This window comes from Vidua chalybeata, chromosome 31, assembly GCF_026979565.1.
Source record: "Vidua chalybeata isolate OUT-0048 chromosome 31, bVidCha1 merged haplotype, whole genome shotgun sequence".
NCBI classification, from domain to species: domain Eukaryota; kingdom Metazoa; phylum Chordata; class Aves; order Passeriformes; family Viduidae; genus Vidua; species Vidua chalybeata.
The window spans coordinates 942509-963015 of NC_071560.1; the positions used below are offsets into that span (position 1 = coordinate 942509).

The window sequence follows — 20507 nt, forward strand, 5'->3', positions numbered from 1 at the left end:
GGCCCGGGCCCGGGCCGGCATCCAGCGCAAACACAAACAAACTTCTCCGCACCTCCCGACACGGCTTTCCCTGCCCTGCGCCTTCGCTGCCTCCGCCTCTGCGGCAAGCCCACGAGCCCCACTTCTTCTGCCCCTAATTAGCAGCATCAGTGCAGCGCTTGGATTTCCCCAAAAAAGGGAAAACTGCCCAAAGCCCTGGGGGTGAGTGGGGCAGGGGAGAGATTTCGGGCAGAAAACTCCAAAACCTCCGAGCAGGAGAATGAGAAGTCAAGGAAGAGCCTTGGATCCAGCTTTCCCTCAGGCCTCCCTCCTTCCAGCTGCACCTCCTCCCCCGGCAGGGCAGGAGACAGGGAATGGGGCCATGCTCAGTTCATCCCCCGTGCCTTCTCCCTCTGCTCAGGGACAGGAGTCGTTCCCCTGCTGCACCCTGCGCTCTCTCCCACCGGAGACTTGTCCAGGAACTTCTGCGAGCGGAGTCCATCCCCTGGGGCACAGCCCCCCTCCAAGTGCTGCAGCGTGGGTCACTGTGCCACGGGCTCAGTCCTTCCAGGACAGGCTGCTCCAGCGGGGGCCCCTCTGCCCACGGGCTCACAGCCTCCTCTCAGGCATCCCCGTGCTCCAGCCTGGCTCCTCCAGGGGCTGCAGGGGGATCTCAGCATCCCCACGGATCTGCAGGGGGATCTCTGCATCGCCACGGATCTGCAGGGGGATCTCTGCAGCCCCATTGTTATATATGAATCAGCCAATTTAATAATTAGAGGTGTAATAAATAAAAAGGTCTCTGTTCATCAAAACGAGCATTGAAGGAGATAAGAATTTGAACTGAGTAGGGAATTTTAAGACGTGGGAGGAAAAGGAGGGGGGTGGGCAAGGGAACAGCAAGTATCCTGCTTAAGAATTGTGCAGATGCAACTAGCATAGAAGACTGTGTAACTGATTATATACAAGTTAACTTTTAGGCCAAGGACAATCTGCAAGGAAGATGAGGAGCCTTCATCTCTACGACCACCAAGGGCAGAAAAAAGACCCCCTAGCAACCAATTGCACAGGCGCAGAGTGCATTGAGAGAAAATACGTCAACTGGAAAGAAGAAAAAAAAAAGAGGGACTATAAAAAACCAAAAAGGCCACAGGGGTAGCGCGTGCCGTGGTAGAGCAGAAAACTCCCAGGCTGCCCAACGCTGTCTTTTGCTTACTGCCGCTGGCTTAATAAATTCTTGTTAATTGATTTATCTATAATTGGCCTCCCCAATTGAATTTCTCCGTAACACTCCCTCTGTTTGCTGGTCCAGCCAAGAACTGACTCAGCCCAGTATTTTGTGCTATTCTCTTGCTGTGTGAAGGGACTGTGGCTCCTGGAGGGACACTGTGAAAACAAAATGCTCTCTCGGGGTTGCCTTGCTCCATGGCATTTCCCACCACAGGCACTTCTTTTCCTGACAGCATCTGGTTCATGTTCCCTCTTCCCTTGCAGGGCACCTCATGTGTGGATCCCGAGCAGCTCCTCCTTCGGTGAGTGGGAAAGGAACCTTTGGTGTTTGGAATTGTGCAGCAAGTTGTGAGCTCGGCACGTGGCAGCCGAGTGCCAGCCTGGGAGGCAGAAGGAAAGTTTCTGTCAGTGTCCTTGTGGCAGCAAAGGGATCCCTGGCAGTTTTCTCCTTTTCTGCTGAAGAGCTTTAGAAGAGCTGCAGGTCTGGTTTTGCAGGCAGAGGATTGCTTGCTGGCTTTAGCCATGGTGGAATATTGAACTCCCAACAATAAGTGGCAATGTCGACTTTAACCCATGGTTAGTTTGAACAGCTCCAAACCCAATTTCTGGTTAGTGCAGCTGGATGTGCAGCTGAGGATAAAGAAGGTGATAACTGAGACAGAACTTCCCGTCCCTCACGCTGCCGTCTGTCCACAGGGCACAAAAGCAAAACCAGCACCTCCTCTGGCTCCCTCTGCTTTCAAAGAGGAGGCCAAAGAGGAGGAAGAGAGCAGTGAGCTTCCCGCTGTTCTGGGGGACGATGGTGAACTTCCCTCAGTGCCGGGAGATGAGGGTGAACTTCCTGCTGTTCTGGGAGACGAGGGCGAACATCCCGCAGTGTGGGAATACAACGGCGAGGTTCCCACGGTGGGGGACAAGGACAGTGGACATCTCCCAGCGTGGGACGAGGACGGTGGATGGCCCCTGGTGTGGGACGAGGATGGCCAGGCTCGCATGGTGTAGGACGAGGATGATGGACATCTCCCGGCATGGGACGAGGACAGAGGACATCCTTTGCCTTGGGAAGAGGAGGGTGAACTTCTCCCAGCATGGGAAGTGGACAGTGAACATCCCCTGGCTTGGAAAGATGATGGCGAACCTGCAGTGTTTTGGGAAGAGGATGGAGAACCTGCAGTGTTTTGGGAAGAGGATGGAGAACCTGCCTGTGCTTGGGAAGAGGATGGAGAACCTGCCTGTGCTTAGGAAGAGGACACTGAACCTCCCTCGGCTGTGGGATCCTGGGCTGAACATTCTGCCAGCAGCAAGGCCCTGCAGCCAGAGGGGAGAGGGGAGTGGTGCCTGATGCAGCTGAGTACGTCTGCTCTGTTCCTGTGTGCCAGAGCAGGCTGCTGTGTGTGTGTCTCGGCATCAGCTGCACCCAGTGTTGCTCTGCAGCTGAATGTCCCAGGGCCATTGATTGTCCTTCCCCAGCTGAGACCAAGGGGCTGCTGGCCCCAGGGAGGGGGGCTGCATTCTGGCTCTGCTGCAAGGCGGGGTCTCACTCTGGGAGGGAGCGTCTTCCACGTGGTTTCTTTCAGGGAACAGTGTGAGCCTGGCGAAGCCTGCCGAGAAATACCTGGAAGTGGAGCAGATTGGCCAAGGGTAAGTGCACGGCAGTTACTTCTGCACAAGCAGGCCCAGGTGTCGTGCTGGTGCAGGATCTAGTGAGAAGTCAGGACAGCTCCAAGCACCTCCAGACACTGGGGTACCATCCTGCTGTCTCTCAGTCCTGATCAGAATTGATAACTGTGCTCAGAAGGCACTGTCAAAGCCCCCTGAGGCTGGAAGTGTCCTGCCTGCAGCAAGGAGCAGGACCTGGAAGATCTTCTGTCCCTGGTACTACGTTGCCTAAAAGAGCAACTCACCATCTGGTGATTGTCAGAAAACAGTTCTCAAGGAGATTTCTTTCAAATACTTTGCTTCAAAAATATCCACAGGTCAGGATTATCAACCTAATGCTTTAGAAACAGAAACCAGAGATGAACTAATAAGTGCTCTATTCCAGCACACATAGTAGAGCACTTACATTCAGTAACAGACACAGAGCTGATGCACTCTGGGGGAAAATGCATCACCTGCCTGCTGGCAGGGCCCTTGTGGATCCTGCAGGTCTTAGGCAGGAAATGGAAAAGGATGAAATGCATTCTTTTCCAGTTCTTTAGACACCCATTGCTCACGTCAGGTTTTGAACTAAAGCAATTCAGCGTGGATATTTGGGATTTGCTCCAGCCCAATTCCTTTGTGTTGGGTCTCAGTTTTCTCTTGCACACCTTGCATGGCAGAGGGCTGGTGGCTGCTGTGCTGTTGTTGGAAGGGTCGATGCACCCAGGTGTTTGTGAACGCTGCAGGCAGCAGAGATCTCCTGTCTGGGCTGGCTTTCACTGCCAGGGCCTAAAGCGCTGCTTCTTTCTTCTCTGCTGTTTTGTCTCCAGGGCTTTCAGAACCGTTTCTAAAGGACACGACAGGGCCACAGGAGGAGAGGTCGGTGTCAACGCGCCCAGCACGTCTGGCAGCTCTCCAGGGCTTTCCCCTCTGCTGGGAGCTGTGGCTGCAGCTTTGGGGGCCAGCAGAGCTTTTCTGCACAGGCTGCTCCTCTGAAGGCAGAGCAGTGTCAGCCTGCAGACGACAGCTGGGACAGACTTGGTCCTTCTGAAGTGCCCAAAGGAATGCAAGGAGGGCAATGGTGTCTGTCAGAGCAGGACACGCTGGCTTGGTCTTCATATCTAAAAGTGTGAATGCATCAGGTGCTGGAGACTGAGGCCCAATTTATCTTCACCCCAGCCTCATTCAGGAGCACTATTTAGCAGTTTTTCCATCCTGCCTTTCATCTTCAAAGGGTACCTCAAGGCCTAATTAGGGAGTGATCCTGCTTGGCCTCAGTTTGGGGTTTTAGTTCCACTTCAGCTGTTCACAGAGAGAGAGGGAGAGAAATGAGAAGATGGATGTCCAGAGCAAAGCTCTCTCCTAAACCCTGCAGTTGTGTTTGGCTCTGGGGGTCAGTGACAGCCTGTGACAGGGATCACCTGAGCAATGGATGTGTGTGTTTGCTTTGTTGTGCAATCCCAACCAGAGCAGTTGCATCTGAAATCACGACCAAATCCCATAGAATTGCTAAAAGGTTCTCGGCTGTTTTGCACCGTTTTCACAGAACCAGAATTACCTCCTGCTTGCAAAATGTGTTTGAATAATAATGAGAGTGTTGAGGCCATTTGAGAAGACTGTAGGTGCAGAGAATGTTGTTAGAGCTTGGAGGCTGACAGCTGAGGGGCCGTTTCTGCAGAGCTTGCAAGGCCAAATGTCTCAGGCCATGTGTTCGGTAAGCAGCCCCCAGTGAGCAGAGCAGTGGGGTGTGGGAATGGCACTTGCTGAGCTCTGGTGTCCCATCCCAAGGCAGTTTGGCACAGCTGGGCTCTGTCGCTCCAAAAAGACTCGCTCTGTGTTTGCTGCGGCCTCCTGCCACAGACTCCTCCAGTTAAAGGTCTGCAATGTCCCTTCAGGCGGCCATAAAGAAAATGAGTCTCAGAGGGCAGAACAGGGAACGAGCTGTGAATGAGCTCCTGCTCCTGAAGGACAAGAAGAACCCCAACATTGTCAACTCTTTGGACAGCTGAGTGCTTCAGTGCTATCCTGTGCCCAGGCCCTGCTTTAACCTTTCCTGGCATCCGGAGTTTGTAGCCTGTTTTGAAAATGCCTGACCCAGCCATATCCTCCCAAAACAACAGCCTGGCAGTTCGTTCCCTCCATGTGCTTTTGTTGCTTTGGTTTGGTTTTCCTTCAAGTTGATCCTGTTTTCTGTGTCTTACAACAAGTGCTGATAAACCACAGCAGAAATTATTTCCCTTGCCTTCTTCTTCCCAGCCCTTTTCCATTGCTGCAGGATGCCAGGAAGACCAGGTTCTTGTTTCCAGAAATGCCTCATTTGTCAATTTTCACTGGCCTTGCCTGTTTCTGAAGGGACTTTCTGAAAGGTTTTCTGACCCCTTTTGTCCCAAGTGCTGCACGGCCTCCTCCCCTGGATAACCCTGGGAGTTGTGTTGCCTTGTTCTGGAGGGAATGGTGGAACTGATGAGTTCAGAAGCTGAACCAGCTGGGGGCCAGTGTTGTGGTTCCACATTGATCTGGGCTGTTGCTAAACTGCATTTTTCACCCGCTTGCCATCTAAGGCCTCTCCTTTCTCACAGGTGTCTCCTCCTTTAGACTGTGCAGATTCCAAGGGCTGTGCAGCCTGGCAGGAATGTCTCTCCATCTGATCCTGTCCTCACTGACAAGTGACATGGAAACAATGCTCCACTCCAGGCTTTTCCATGGGGGAATTGAGCACTGCACATTGGTCTCCATGCCATTGTTTTCCTCTTCCAACTTCCTTGTTGACGGAGATCGCTGTCTGGTGATGGAATACATGGATGGAGGAAATTTGCAGGACGTTGTCACACAGACAGGCATGGCTGAAGGAGAGATGGCAGCTGTCAGTCGGGAGGTGAGGGATCCTGCTTGTGACTGCTGTGCCTTGGACACGATGGTCCTTCCCAACAGGGCGTGAGAAAAGGAGTGGCTCCATGCTCAGGGCTTTGTTTCTCTGTTGTTTTTATGAGCTGGAGAAGAAAGAGCCCCTGCAGTGAACGGCCTGCCAGCATCACTGCACTTCTACTCTGTTCTTGTTCTCTTTCCTGCTGTTGTGGTTCTCTCTGTCTGTTTTGGATTTGATTTGCTGTTCTCAGCCTTGCCTTGAACCGTTTGCCTGGAGCTTGTCTGCACTGCACTCCTGGCCTGTCACAGCAAAGGTGCTGCTGGCAGAATCCGAAACTGTCCTTTCTTGTGTGATATATTCCGGCCATTGGTTTTTATGCTTGTGTTTCTTGTTCTCTCTCAGTGTCTGCAGGGCCTGGATTTCCTCCATGCGAACCGGGTGATCCACAGAGATCTGAAGAGCTCCAACATCCTTCTGGGAATGGACGGCTCTGTCAAGCTGGGTGGGTGTTCCTGGCCAGGCACGGCGCTCCCGGGCTGCGGCTGTGGGGCTGCTTCCCAGTGACGGCCAGAGCCCCACAAGGGCTGCTGGGGGCACTGCCCGGCCCCTGCTGCCAGCTGAGAGCGGCTGCCCCTGCAGAGAGCTCAGGACAGGAGCAGGCTGTCAGGAGTGCCTTTGCTCTGGGTATGGCCCTTCCAGAGGGGCAGGAATTGGAATCTAAAGCTTCAAGGGAATCAGTAAAAGCAACTGCACAAAAGCTGAGGGTTTCTTTAAGGGTCCAGTTCCATCTGTCCTTGGCTACAGCCCTGAGGACTTTTCCAGCTGACTTCACTACTGCATTCTCAGACTGAGAGTGGGGAGTCTTTGTGCTTGGTTTCCTCATTCCAGCTGCCTTTGACAGTGTTTGTTTCTGTCCTCAGCTGATTTTGGCCTCTGCGCTCAGCTCAGCCCTGAGCAGGACCAGCGCAGCTCCATGGTGGGCACTGCTCACTGGATGGCCCCAGAAGTTGTCACCAGTTCTCCTTATGGCCCCAAGGTGGACATCTGGTCCTTTGGCATTGTGACCATCGAGATGGTGGAAGGAGAACCTCCTTACTTCAAGGAAATGAGGGCCATGGTAAGAGGCAAATTCTGCAGTGGTTGCAGAGGCCTGTGAGCACAGGGTGACCCTGCACTGGGAGCAGCAGCTGGAGGCTTCTGCCCATGGGGAAGGGAATTCCCAGAGGACTCGAGCCTCAGCACAGACGATTGTTCTGCAGTGTCCAGCAGCAATTTGCTTTGGGATTTACATTGTTGCCGCTCTTCTGGCTGTGAGGATGACCTGAAAATGTGAAGCCAGTACACCAGCTCTTTACAATGGCTGTGGCAGCACCGGGGTTTGGGTTTTTTGGTTGGCATAGAAAAATGAGCTCTGAGCAGCATCTCTGCCAGGGAGGAGAGTGCCCCTGGAGCTGAGGCTGGGAACCTGGGCTCGATGTGAGCACTTGTGGGTGTGAAGGAAGCTGGCAGAGCGCTGAGTTTGCTTTTCCTGCAGGCCTGTGCTCTGATCCAGCAGAACGGGACCCCGCAGCTGCAGGAGCCCAGGCGCCTGTCGGCTCTGCTGCGGGACTTCCTCGAGTGCAGTCTGGAGCCGGACGAGGAGCGGCGCTGCTCTGCCCAGGAGCTGCTGCGGGTGAATGCCAAGCGGCTGCAGGGGAAGCAGCAGCGCCAGGGAGGGGTTTTCTTGTGGGGCCCCCTCTGAGAGTCTCCAGTCTCGCTGCTTTCCACACGCAAAGCAAGCAGAATCCTCGCCTGCTTTGACTTGGCAGGGTCCTTTCCAGGGCATCTGCACCTGGTGCCCCACAACGAGCAGGACCATCTTCAAGCAGGTCAGGTGGCTCAGAGAGCCCTGCCTGACCTGAGCTTGGAAGTTTCCAGGGAGGAGGCACCTCCCACATCTCTGGGCACCTTCTCTCAGTGCTTCCCCACTCTCCTGGTAAAAAAATTCTGCCTTAGAGCTAATCTGAGCCTGCTTCCCTCTCCTGAGTTTCAGACCATTTCCCTTTGTCCTGTTGCAACAGAGACTGTAAGAAAATTTACTCTGGAAAGTGACGGTTCATTTCTTTCTTTTTTATCCTTTGGGCAGCACCCATTTTTATCATCAGCCAAGCCTCTCTCCAGCCTGACCCCTCTGATCACCGCAGCAAAGCAACTGAGGGAGCAGCGGAGGAGATGAAGCACTGGAGGACACCTTTTAGTTACAGTAGTTAGTTAGGACAACTAGTTAGTCATGGTAGTTAGCAGTGCTAGTTATGGTTATGGTAGTTAGGACAGCCTGTTTGTTATGGCTCTTATGACAGCCTGTTTGGTATGGCAGTTTTTTGAATAAAATCTCTCTTAAACCTCAACTCCCTTGAGGTGTCCCTTCCTTCTCCCTCTGTGACTCAGCTGCCCGGAGCAATGTGAGGGGAGAGTGGGCCCAGCCTCGCCCAGAGCTGAGCCCCAGCAGAGCTCTGGCAGAGCCCAGAGCAGCCTTGGCATCTGCAGAATCAGCCTGGAAGGAGGCGCTTGGAGCCTTCTCGGCTGCACCCAACTCTTGGTTACAAACTCTGTGTGGTGGAAAATGCCACCGGCTCTGCCAGAGGGCAGAAGGGGCCTGGGGAAGGCCCAAGTGCTCCATGCAAGGGAAAAACCTGCCCTGGGTTTGTTAAAAAGAACTATGTAGTTGGTGGCTTTTGCTATTATGTCTTGACTTCTACAAATTATTCTTAATCACAACGATTTTGATATAGCACAGTTTGTAATCACTTTTAACTGCTTTTGCTGTAGTATAATTTGTCAGGTTTTTGTGGCCAGTGCCCTGACCCCTGTGTAGTTCATATCCTCAGAACATCATTCATGGATGATATTTTAGTTTGTGGATGTCTGAAAAACATACATTATAGTTTTGGGTTTTGCAAAATATTGAAGTGGAATATGGAAGCCCTAGAGATCGCACCCGAGAAGGGGCTGCGAACCCAGCCTGGGGAGCTGTGAGGAGGTAAAACCCTCCCTGTGCCAGAAAGGGTGTGGGGAATGTGAGAAGAGCTTCAGGCAGAGCTCAGCCTATTCCTGGCGCGTCCAAAGACGGTGGTGCTGGATGCAGAGATCCGTGGGGATACAGAGATGCCCCTGCAGATCCAAGGGGATGCAGAGATCCCCCTGCAGATCCATGGGTGTAATATATGATTTAAAATAAATTCCTGCTCAGGACTAAAAAAATACAGTGTCTTTTTAAATAGAAGTAAAAGAACAATATACACAAGATTAATTCCTGTCTCAAAGGATGGTTATTCTGAAGGATTATGCCATCTAGAAGATAAGCATTGAACCGATAAGATGAATATTCGTCGCCAGAACAAGATATTCAAGAGGATTACCGTCTAACAACATGGAAGAACATGCATTAATATGTGGAAAGGGGCAAGATTAATGAGAAGGAACAGGAAGACCCCCCAGGAATCCTGCTCCGTCTGAAAACAATACCAAAAAAACCTGCGGAATCAGCACCTTGTGAACTGCCAGGGGCACGGAGCTGCAGAGCCTGAACCCAGCTCCGATCGCCTGGCTCAGCGCTGTTTTCCTTGTGGCTTTTCCAATTTTTACTTTGATTTGATTTAATAAATTCCTCGAATAATTAAATTGGCTGATTCATTTATAACAATAGGGCTGCAGAGATCCCCCTGCAGATCCATGGCGATGCAGAGATCCCCCTGCAGCCCCTGGAGGAGCCAGGCTGGAGCACGGGGATGCCTGAGAGGAGGCTGTGAGCCCGTGGGCAGAGGGGCCCCCGCTGGAGCAGCCTGTCCTGGAAGGACTGAGCCCGTGGCACAGTGACCCACGCTGCAGCACTTGGAGGGGGGCTGTGCCCCAGGGGATGGACTCCGCTCGCAGAAGTTCCTGGACAAGTCTCCGGTGGGAGAGAGCGCAGGGTGCAGCAGGGGAACGACTCCTGTCCCTGAGCAAAGGGAGAAGGCACGGGGGATGAACTGAGCATGGCCCCATTCCCTGTCTGCTGCCCTGCCGGGGGAGGAGGTGCAGCTGGAAGGAGGGAGGCCTGAGGGAAAGCTGGATCCAAGGCTCTTCCTTGACTTCTCATTCTCCTGCTCGGAGGTTTTGGAGTTTTCTGCCCGAAATCTCTCCCCTGCCCCACTCACCCCCAGGGCTTTGGGCAGTTTTCCCTTTTTGGGGGAAATCCAAGCGCTGCACTGATGCTGCTAATTAGGGGCAGGAGAAGTGGGGCTCGTGGGCTTGCCGCAGAGGCGGAGGCAGCGAAGGCGCAGGGCAGGGAAAGCCGTGTCGGGAGGTGCGGAGAAGTTTGTTTGTGTTTCCGCTGGATGCCGGCCCAGGCCCGGGCCCGTTCCAGGGCTGCTCCTCAGCTGCGGCTTTGCCCTCGCCCAGCCCGGGGGGCCCTGAGAGCGCGGGGCGAGGCGGTGCCGTGTGCAGAGCCCGCCCCTCGTTGCGATTGGCCGGCTGTGCCGTCAGTCGTGGTTGTGGCGCGCTGATTGGTGAGAGCGGGGCGAAGCACGGCCCCGCTGGCGGCCTGAGGGCGGCCCTGGCTGGGCAGCGGCGCCATTGGCGGAGCGTCTGTGCGGGCCCGGGAGCGGCGGCAGCGGCCGGAGGCCGGGGAGGCGGCATTGGCGGAGCTGGGAGGCGGCCCCGGCGCAGGTGGGAGCCGCGCTGGGTTCTGCGGGGGCTCGGGGCTCGCTGCGGGCGGAGGGGGCGGCAGGGGGCTGCGGCGGCTTGCTTGTGCCGTGTCCGGCCCGTGGTGGCCCTGGGCCGAGGGCGCTGCGGGAGCGGCTGCCCGCGCTCTCCTTCCCGCCGCTGCCTGGGCAGGAGCCGCTGCCGGAGCAGCGCTGCCTCGTCCCGCTTGCTGTGGGTAGGACAGAGGTGGCTGCCCCGTCGCCGGGAGCGTGAGGGGAAATTCACGTCGCCTGTGATAAGTTAGAAAGGACTCTTTGTTCATCAAGACAGAAAGGAGAAGCCTTGTGTAGATAACAGGAAACCAAAGGAGAAGCCTTGTGTTGATAACAGAAAACCGCAAGACAGAAACTAGCTAGTATGTTGATTACTTAAGCTGATTGTGTAACTAGAACTTAGGCGCATATAACATACAACCTTATATGGAAAAGATCATTACAGGGCCGTGGACTTTCACCGAGGAAGAAGAGAGGAGGCTTCCTCAAACGACCATCAGAGAGTAAAAGAAGACCCCCTAGCAACAGAGGGCGCAAGTGCAGAGTACACCCAGAAATACCACGGACACGGAAGAAGAAAGAGTATAAAAAGACTGTGGGAAGGGGGAAACAGTGTGAGCCGTAGGTGGAGCGCTGACTCTCCGGCTGCACCCAGCGCTGTTTGCTTGCCATCGCTTGCTGTAATCAATAAATTTCTGATTGACTCTTGAAAGGCTGAACAAATAATTCGCCTCAGTTTATAACAATCTGGTGCCGTGACTCGGATAAGCTCCTCACGGGGAGGTGCCGTCGCTGCCTTGGCAGCGGGCCCCGCTCAGGAGTCTTCCCTCTAGGACCCTTACCGACGAACCCAAATTCGGTGGCAAGCAAAGAATAGCCGGCAACCCCTTAATCTTTGTGCACGAAGTCCCGGGCGAAGGCACAGGACTGTGTAAGTACCTTTCAGTGGTCCTTCGGGGCTACTGAGGTTGCTCCGTTCAGAGGGAACGGGGCCCACTCGGTCAGGGTTGGGATCCCAGAGTGTAATGAGTGAGACGTCTCTGTGAGACGACGTGAGTGTGGACCTCATAGTAGTGCGTTTCCCACACCCGGTGATGGGCTGGGCCATGAATTGAGGGAAGCGTGGAGGTGTGTGTGAGAAGGCACTCCGGAAGATGGGACAGAGGAAAAGCAAGCCCTCTGGCCCCGTGGGAACCCCTGTAAAGCTTCCCCAAATTCCTCCAGATAGCCCATTAGGACTAATGATTAAAAATTGGGATGCCTTCCCCTCCAGGAAAGGAAAGGACAAGGTGAAAATGGTGCACTACTGCATGGAGGTTTGGGGAGGGAAACAAATAAGAGGGGAGCATTTGTACTGGCCAGTGTTTGGCTCATTTGAGGATTAGATATGTCAGGCTTTAAATATTTCTGTGAATTCTAAAGAGCCCTTGAACTTAGAGGAAAGCAAGTACGCCTCCCTGTGGATAGTGGGGGAAACTCGCACTAAGTTGTTTGCACTTAGTACTAGGGGGAAGAAGAAAAGATTGAAAGAGGATACAGACCTACCCGATTCCACCCCTCCACCCTACATACCTCCTCCCCCTCCACCACCTCCTCCACCACCCCCCCCCCTCCCGCCCCCCGTTCTCCTCCCCCTCCACCCCTACCTCCACATTCACCACAACATCCTGAACCCTCTGCCTTGGTACAAGATGACTCGGAGGGGGATGAGTTGAATGTTGAGCTCCACGGGAATAACCAGCGGGTAACTAGAAGCCAGACTAGGAAAAGGCGGGAGGAATTGGGATTGTTCCCACTCCGAGAAGCAGGAATGGGGATGGTCCCTAACCGTAATGCAGGACAACCGGGGCAACCAGCCCAAATCTTAGGAGTTGGATATGTGTCTGTACCCTTGAATTCAGGAGATGTGAGGGAGTTCAAAAAGGAAATGGGACACCTCTTAGAGGACCCTCTTGGAGTTGCCAAAAGGTTAGACCAATTTATGGGTCTGAATGTTTATACTTGGGACGGGGCAGACAAAGGGGGGATGAATGTGTGTGAATGAGAGGCGGGCTGGTTACCCCAGACCTGCTAAGCAAGAGCGGCAGTCTCCCATGCTGCGTTTCCGTCTTTTTCGCGAGAAAAGTGGCCAGTAAAGAGACGAAGTGAGTGATAAAAAGAGTGAGAGAATCCCCCCCCGGGGAAACGAGGACTGGGTCTCAGGGAAAGAGTGAGAACCCTTGGGGGGGGGGGGGAATAAAAGGTAATTAGTTGGGAAAAAAAAATAAAAGGTAAAATGAGGGTTTTCTTGGCATAATCTATTGGGGAAAAATAAAAGGTAAAATGTGTTGGAGGGGCCCCTAAAAATTCTGCTGGATTGAGGGATAAGAATGCCCAAGAACATCCAGGATTAAACCTGCTGGGTTGACGGATTAATACTCCAAGAACATCCAGGGTTGATTCAAACCTGCTGGGTTGAGAGATTAACATTCCAAGAGCACCCAGAATTACGTTTACTGGGCTGAGATATTAATATTCGAGAGCATCCAGGACTGAGTAAAAATTTTGCCAGTTTGAGGATAAGCCTGAGAGGATCTGGGGTTGGGAACAACACAGCTGGATTGAGGGGTATCCAAGAACACCGGGACTGGCCAGGGACACCTAAAAGTGTAATAGGTGTGTTGAAAAATAAAAGGTACCTTGTTGTTGTAGTTGTTTTGTTGTGTGTGAGAGTAAGTGAAAAATAAAGTTAAGTGAATGTGGAAGAATGAAAGTATATGTACGTGTCCTGCCCTGTTAGGCAGACTCAGTGTGGGTAATCCAGATAGACCAAGAAGGGGAACGGAAAGGATACACTTACCCCTTAGCTGATGATTAGAGAGTCGTGTGTAAAGAAATACGTTGTGATTGTTATCCTTTTGTGTGCTTTGTTTGTAAAACTTGCCAAGAACGTGGTGGGTCCATTGCCGCAAAGGAAAGCCACCTACTGGGATTTGCTCCAGCTGCTACAAGCTAGAGTGAGGATTAACAAGAATCATATTAGAGTTAGGGGAATTGGAGAATAGTGGGTAAGGTTCAAATCAGAAGAGTGGTGGAAGGTTTACAGAAAAGGGGTTAACCCTGAGAATTTTTGTTTCCACCTGAATGAACCTGCCCCCTTTGTTGCCCATATTGTAAACCGGTGTTGTCGGAAAGAACTGAAAGAAATCCCGTGTGACTCATCCCTGGTCAAGGATAAAAACTGGGAGCAGTATAAGGCTAGAAGGGGAAAAGGGAATGGATGCGCTGGAGAGTACCGCTGCTGCCAAGAAGATGGTAATCCCTGCGGCTTGAAGCACCCGAGTCGGCGGGCAAGGCAGAGGGGAAAGAACCAGGCTCTTCCCAATCCCAAGTGGAATAATGCAGAAATACTCCAAATATTACCGACTGGGTATTGATAATCTCCCCAAAGGTACCGACTCAACCACCCCAGATAGACAAAAAAGGCAACAAGCTAAAAGGGGAATGGTAGGGAATTATGAGTTAAGTGCAAAACCAGGACTCCATCCTCCTTAGCAAGTTATCGTAACTCTGATTATGTTATTGCCAGGAGGATATTCTCAATTTTCACATCAACCCTTTAAATGGATATCAACCTGAGTAGATGGGAAGGAAATTCAAACTCGGATATCATCCGGATCTCCTAGTTTTACATCGTCATTATGTACATTGGCCCCCATCGAACCATGTCTAAATAAAATAGGTTTCTATATGTGTCCAGCATCAAATCCAGGAAAGGGATATTGCAATTACCCCAGGGAATACTTCTGTAGATATTGGGGCTGTGAAACAATAGCATCAGATTGATCAGTGGAAGGAGATCAATGGCTTACTGTTTCTTGGGGACCCCACGGCTGTAAAGCTCCACAGAAGGACTGGTCGGGCGGCATAGTCAGTCAGGGGAATTGTCAATTTGTGTATCTGAATGTAACTAAACCATCAGATCCAGGATGGACAGTGGGACGAACATGGGGTTTTTGGTACGTGGAACCCAGTAAGGACAGAGGTAACATGTCTACCATAAAGAAAGAGCCTTTCTCACCAGATACCTGACCAGTAGGCCCTAACCCGGTAATAGCCAAAGATGGAGAGCCAAGTTATGTTGAAATAATCAGTAATCAAAGCAACTCAGGAATGGAAAATTCAACTGTTGACAACCAGACAATAGTACCCCCTAGCGAGGATTCTCGATTTAACACTCTTTGGAAGCTGGTAGAGGGAGCATACCAGGTCTTGAATGTAACTAACACCCGGCTTACAGAGCATTGTTGGCTTTGCTTTGATGTTAAACCCCCATTTTATGAAGCTGTTGGAATATCAGAAAAGGTAAGACGTGCAAATGGCAGTAACCCCCCTTCATGTAATTGGAAAGATTCGCGGGAGCAAGGAATCACATTAGCCTCAGTAACAGGGAAGGGGAGATGCATTGGCCAAGTGCCCCAGCACATGGAATTCCTGTGCTAAACAATGACTACAGCAAAACAAGAGGATAAGCCAGCCAAGTGGTTACTCCCTGCTAAAAACACAAAGTGCATCTGTGCCAAAGGAGGACTCACACCCTGCATCTCCCTGGAAATTTTCCATGAGACCTCAGATTACTACATACAAGTAGTCATAATCCCAAAAATTATCTATCACCCTCAAGACTATGTATATAACCTACAAACTACCCCAGCACACCATCTACAAAAACGAGAACCTTTTACTACACTTACAGTAGATGCTTTCATGCTCGTGGGGGGAGCGAGTGTAAGCACGGGAGTGGCCTCCTTAGTAAAACAAACAAAAGAATTTCATTCTCTAAGAGTAGCAGTGGACGAGGACTTGGAGCGAATAGAGCAATCAATATCAGCCTTAGAGAAATCAGTGAGGTCCCTATCTGAAGTGGTTTTGCAAAATAGGAGAGGATTGGACCTCCTGTTCCTACAGCAAGGAGGGCTATGTGCAGCGCTCAGAGAGGAGTGTTGTATCTATGCAGATCACGCAGGGGTAGTCAGGGATACAATGACAAAACTAAGGGAAGGATTAGAGAAACGAAAAAGGGAAAGAGAAGCCCAACAAAGTTGGTATGAAACCTGGTTCAATAGTTCCCCGTGGCTGACTACCCTATTGTCCACAATTGCAGGGCCCCTAATTTTGCTGATTTTGGGGCTAACCTTTGGCCCGTGTATTTTTAATAGGATCATAGACATAGTAAAGGGGAGATTGGAAGCTGCTCACCTCATGTTGATAAGGGCCAAATATGAACCCATACCGGACGATCCTGTGTGGTAGATAGGGACAGGCGAACGGAAGATTTCGGGATGTAAGGGAAAGCAAGACCCTTCCCCCCTCATCCTGTGATACGCAATCAATCACCCCTGAGGCATGCAGCCCCTCCTAACTCCAGTAGTTTTCCACTCCTTACTAACCCTAGCCGGACCCACCGTCCCCCTTTGACGTAGTAAAGCCCCCTTGACTATTTAACCTCACGAGATAAGGTAATAAATGCCATTTGACAATCCACCACATTGGTGTCTGTGCATGTCTGTGGCCCGAGTGACCCGGGCGAGGCCGGGTTGCCTGCCTTCTCAGCAGAAGGCAACAACCCTGAGACTAATGAAACCTTAGCCCTGAGCTTGCAAGAACTAAAAAGGTTTGATGAACAAAATAAAGAAAAAGAAAAGGGGGGACTGTGATAAGTAAGAAAGGATTCTTTGTTCATCAAGACAGAAAGGAGAAGCCTTGTGTAGATAACAGAAAACTGCAAGACAGAAACTAGCTAGTATGTTGATTACTTAAGCTGATTGTGTAACTAGAACTTAGGCACATATAACATACAACCTTATATGGAAAAGATCATTACAGGGCCGTGGACTTTCACCGAGGAAGAAGAGAGGAGGCTTCCTCAAACGACCATCAGAGAGTAAAAGAAGACCCCCTAGCAACAGAGGGCGCAAGCGCAGAGTACACCCAGAAATACCACGGACACGGAAGAAGAAAGAGTATAAAACGACTGTGGGAAGGGGGAAACAGTGTGAGCCGTAGGTGGAGTGCTGACTCCCCGGCTGCACCCAGCGCTGTTTGCTTGCCATTGCATGCTGTAACCAATAAATTTCTGATTGACTCTCAAAAGGTTGAACAAATTATTCGCTTCAATTTATAACAGCCGGATGTTTCTGTGCCCAGAGGAGACCGAGGAGTCCTGTAAAAGTGACTTTATTGCTGAGCAGAGGGAGAGGCCGTGGGGCATTTGCCATGCGGTCTCTGCTGTTGTTGTAGTACGCAGCCTCCTTTTTATGCTCATTTTCCCGGCCGCATCTCCCTCTGCCTTTGCCCACTGGATGAAGGACTCGGGAGGTTCAGATTTCCCCATGCGCCTGCTGCCTGTCCTCGTTAATATGCACCCTCCTTGTGTATAACAGCCGATATTCGTGGCTCTGTTAAGTCCTTGTTCTTCTCGAAGTTGAGGAATTTAGTGGGACTTTGAGCAGCAGTCTGGGTCATTTTGTAACATTTATTGGAACTGATGGTTTCTCCCATTACTTCCTTATCTACAAGTCCCTGGCCCTGTCTCCAGGCAGATTCACTCATTGACTCTCTTTTGTTCTTCCCGGGTCCTCTTTGGTTGTAGGATTTGCTCTGGTGGCCGTTCATCTTTTCCCCATTTTTGGACGCTCCCTCCAGCCAGGGCTGCATTAATTGACCGCTTTTTTTCTAATTACATCATCAAATACTTGAATTCCAACTGATTTCCCTGAACTTGTTAGAGCAAAAAAGTTCCCCAGTGCTCTGATACAACCTGTATAACATAGACAGTGACAGCACATGTTGGAGTGGGCACAGGCATGATCCCCCTCCTTATTTTAGTGAAGTTTTCACAACATTCTCCATTTTGCTGTTTCCCTTTGCAGCTTCACCCATTTCTGCTGCAGAGTCAGAGCTCCTGACCATGGGCTTTGCCTTCAGCTGTGCCAATTGCATCTGTGCAAGCAGGCAGAGCTTGGGGTGAGGGGCAGAGGGAATCAGCCTAATTCCTGCCCCAGGCAAGAAGAGCCAGGTACATTGTCCGCACTTTGCCCCAGCAGTGTTAATTTGCATTTCTAAAGCTCCTCAGCTGGCTGCCTGGAATGCAGCTTCTCTTCCAGAGCAGCCTTCAGCAGCCTCACATGTGCCCCCCCCCAACCTGCTGCTTTTATTTTTTCGTCCAAATCATCTTTTTACTGTTTATGAGGTAAAGAGTCACCTTTAAATCTCTTCTAGTTTTGCAAAATGCAGCCTAAAGGTGAACGTCAGAAAACCCAGAGCAAAATTTTGGTATCTCTCACAAAAACATACACAAAAAAAAATCTGAGGCAATTAAGTTTTTTCTACTTCTCCTTGGAGTAAAAACTCATTCTCCCATCCCTGACCCAAACCTAACCGGCAATATTGAAGTAGGATTATTACAAAAAATATTTGAATGCTATAAACTTTGCACTGGAACTGCAGGAAAAAGAAAAACTCCACCAATATGTTTTGTGTTAGAGTCAAGGCATTACTTGATTCTGGCCAGGATCTGCAACAGAAATCATTCCATCCCCACATAGCCCGGCTGTGCAGAGAAAATCCTTCAGTGACACGTGGGTTTTAGTAGATTTTCCCCAAACTTGATACAGTCTGAACCAATCTAAACCCATTGGTTTAAAGTTCTATAGTTTCAAGTTGTGCAGGTTTTAGTATTTGGGTTCCGATTGGGCCCGGATTTCTTTGCCTCTGATGTTAATTAGGTGGGAACTGCTGGATTTCCTTCTCAGCCTTTTCCAGAGCAGGTGTCTCCAGCTCTGCCGGGGGCAGTGTCTTGGGTAGGTGTTGGTTGCTGTTTTGCTGCTGGTCGTTATCTTTGTGGGTATCTTTTGGGCCATTCCCAGAGTGTTGAGCTGTTAAATTCATCTCCGTGGAGTGGTAGAACATCCCTTAAAAAAACCTTTAACATTTCTTTCCCAAAGGCAAAGCAATCCTGAGTAGAGAAATAAAATGTTAAAAAGGTTAAAGTCGAGGACTTGGTGTATTTTCCATGGATGCAATGGCAGGCAGCGCAGTGTGTGTGTAACTGAGAGCCAGAGTGGAATTGTGCCGTTGTGTTCCCCAGCAGCTGCGGCAGTGCAGGCACAGAAAGCGCTGAAGCTGCAGCAGCGGCAGCAAGGATTGCCCCCGGTGTCTGGAGATGCCAAAGGAGGGTGGGCAGGCGGAGGATTTGAGCAGAGGATGTGTGGGCAGGCCCAGGGCCTTGCCCCGCTGTGGAGGCCTGGCTGCTGCTGCGCTGCCTTCAGTGCAGGCTCAGTGGGGGCCTCCCATCCTCCTGCTGCAGGCAGGAAGTGCAAATCTCCGGGGCTTCAGAGCCCTGGAGCCGAGGCTGAGGGGTCCCCCCGTGTTCAGCTGTGCTGGCGGCTGTTTCTGGCCTCAGGGCCACTTGGCACGGGCCACGCCACTTGGCCAGCAGTGGTGCTGCTTTGCAGTCCTTAGGCAGGGCCCGATGTCCTGCTTGGATGTTGGGAACAGCAAAGTGCCAAGGCAGTCTCTGTGCCAGCCCAGCTTCCTGTGGCAGAGATTTCACAAGAGACAGGATTCTGGCCATAGACTGCTTTAAATGTACATCCCTTATCTCCAGCCTGCACTAGGTGAAGAATTACCAGGGTAAGGAATTCCCAAGATCAATTGCAAGGGAGACAATTGAATATCTGCCCTGGGTCTGGCTTTTCTTCTTGCCAAAACCAATGGCAAAAGCTGTACCCATGGCATCTTGGTTTCTTTCCCCAGCTTCCAAAGGTGTTTCTTTCTTTTCCCAATCATTCTTTCTACTCAACCTGAGCTCTGGGTGTGCCAGGGGTTATGGAGGTCCTGTTGTATTCCTAAAGCTGCCATAACCCCCTGAAGGATTTTTCCTGTAAAAGAAGCTCTACTGTCTGATTCTATTGCTTCCACAATCCCTTCACTTGGAATTATTTCTTTTAGAAATACCTTAATAAGTGATCCAGTGGTTGCTGAAGAAGTCAGAATTGCTTTTGCCCCCCTTTTAGCTGACATGGTGTCACCAGAAGATATTGAAGCCTTCCTGCTCAGGGCATTTCAGTGCCAGGCTCTTACAAGCACACACAGCTCCACCAGTTTGTCCTGCGCTGTGTCTAATTCCCCTTCCTTCCTGTGAAAAACGCCATTCACCTTTCTTAAAATTTCAGATGTTTAATAGTAATGAAAATAGTCATAACAATCAGGAGAATAAGAGACAATAAAGTAAACAATTATGGAGTCCTGTTGCCAGGCTCTCTGCTAAATAGCACACCTTGCTAACAAAGGATTACCCCTTAAAGCAATAGCCTATTGCATATTCATATAGCTCATACATGATTCAAACATTCCTTCCAAACCAGGGTGTTTCTGCTTAATTTTAGCTTCCCCCCGCCCCAGTCTTGTAAATCAACCTTCTTGGTTCCTCAAAGTCTGAGCTTTTCTGAAAAGGAGGCAATAATTCTTCCCTGGGGATCTTGGTGTCTGTTGCTGTGATCTCTATCCAGAGAGAGTAATGCGAAGAATTTCTTGATTATCTTTTCCATTCCTTGAGCTAGTTACAAAAAGTATTTTACATCACATAGTTTCTATTTTAATATTATGCTCTAGGCTAAAAACTGTATGTAGCACACTACTTAAAAGTGATTAAGAGAGCACTACTTAAAAGAGATTACTACAGCATAACTTTCCAACATAACACATATAGTATTCATTTTAATATTTGCAAGGAGCCAATCATATAATATGCATTTTTCACACTTCCCTCCCTTGGAATAGGGTGTTGCTTCTAGACACCACTTGTCCTGGTTGCTTCCAAGTACTTTGAAGAGGCTCCATATCTAATATTCCCCATTTCCCTGAGGCTGCCCACACTTCTGGGTTTACTTCAGCATAGGCCTGCCCAAACATTTGACAAATTACAACAGAATTAGCCTCTGTATCGCCTTTTACAATATTAATTTGCATTCCCAATTTAGCGATCAAATCCCTTCCCAGTAAATTATAATGATCATTAGGAACAAATAAAAATT

At 50.6% G+C, this 20507-nt stretch overlaps 1 protein-coding gene and 1 long non-coding RNA gene across 4 annotated transcripts; both read left to right on the top strand.

The window, feature by feature from the left end:
- Positions 1 to 1386: 1386 nt before the first annotated feature.
- On the top strand, positions 1387 to 8200 carry LOC128801791 (serine/threonine-protein kinase PAK 3-like). The gene is made up of 6 exons (XM_053967921.1): positions 1387 to 1511; positions 2787 to 2850; positions 6119 to 6218; positions 6637 to 6833; positions 7251 to 7388; positions 7842 to 8200. The coding sequence occupies exons 1-6, from the start codon at positions 1405 to 1407 to the stop codon at positions 7929 to 7931; spliced, it is 696 nt and encodes a 231-aa protein (XP_053823896.1). The 5' UTR covers positions 1387 to 1404; the 3' UTR covers positions 7932 to 8200.
- Positions 8201 to 10173: 1973 nt separating this feature from the next.
- On the top strand, positions 10174 to 16500 carry LOC128801803 (uncharacterized). 3 transcript variants are annotated; one of them, XR_008435247.1, is made up of 3 exons: positions 10174 to 10402; positions 10867 to 11362; positions 16287 to 16500. It is a non-coding gene; the product is annotated as an uncharacterized LOC128801803 (long non-coding RNA). The 3 variants fall into 3 exon arrangements; XR_008435249.1 differs by having other exon boundaries at positions 16297 to 16500; XR_008435248.1 differs by having other exon boundaries at positions 10175 to 10402; positions 10877 to 11362.
- The last annotated feature ends 4007 nt before the right edge of the window (positions 16501 to 20507 follow it).

What these genes read in the sequence shown, in the direction of transcription:
- LOC128801791 (XM_053967921.1), top strand. Translation starts at nt 1,405, where the DNA reads ATGGCATTTCCCACCACAGGCACTTCTTTTCCTGACAGCATCTGGTTC. An exon ending in GTGGAGCAGATTGGCCAAGG is followed by an intron (nt 2,851 to 6,118) that starts GTAAGTGCACGG and finishes GTTCTCTCTCAG; the next exon opens with TGTCTGCAGGGCCTGGATTT. An exon ending in TCAAGGAAATGAGGGCCATG is followed by an intron (nt 6,834 to 7,250) that starts GTAAGAGGCAAA and finishes CTTTTCCTGCAG; the next exon opens with GCCTGTGCTCTGATCCAGCA.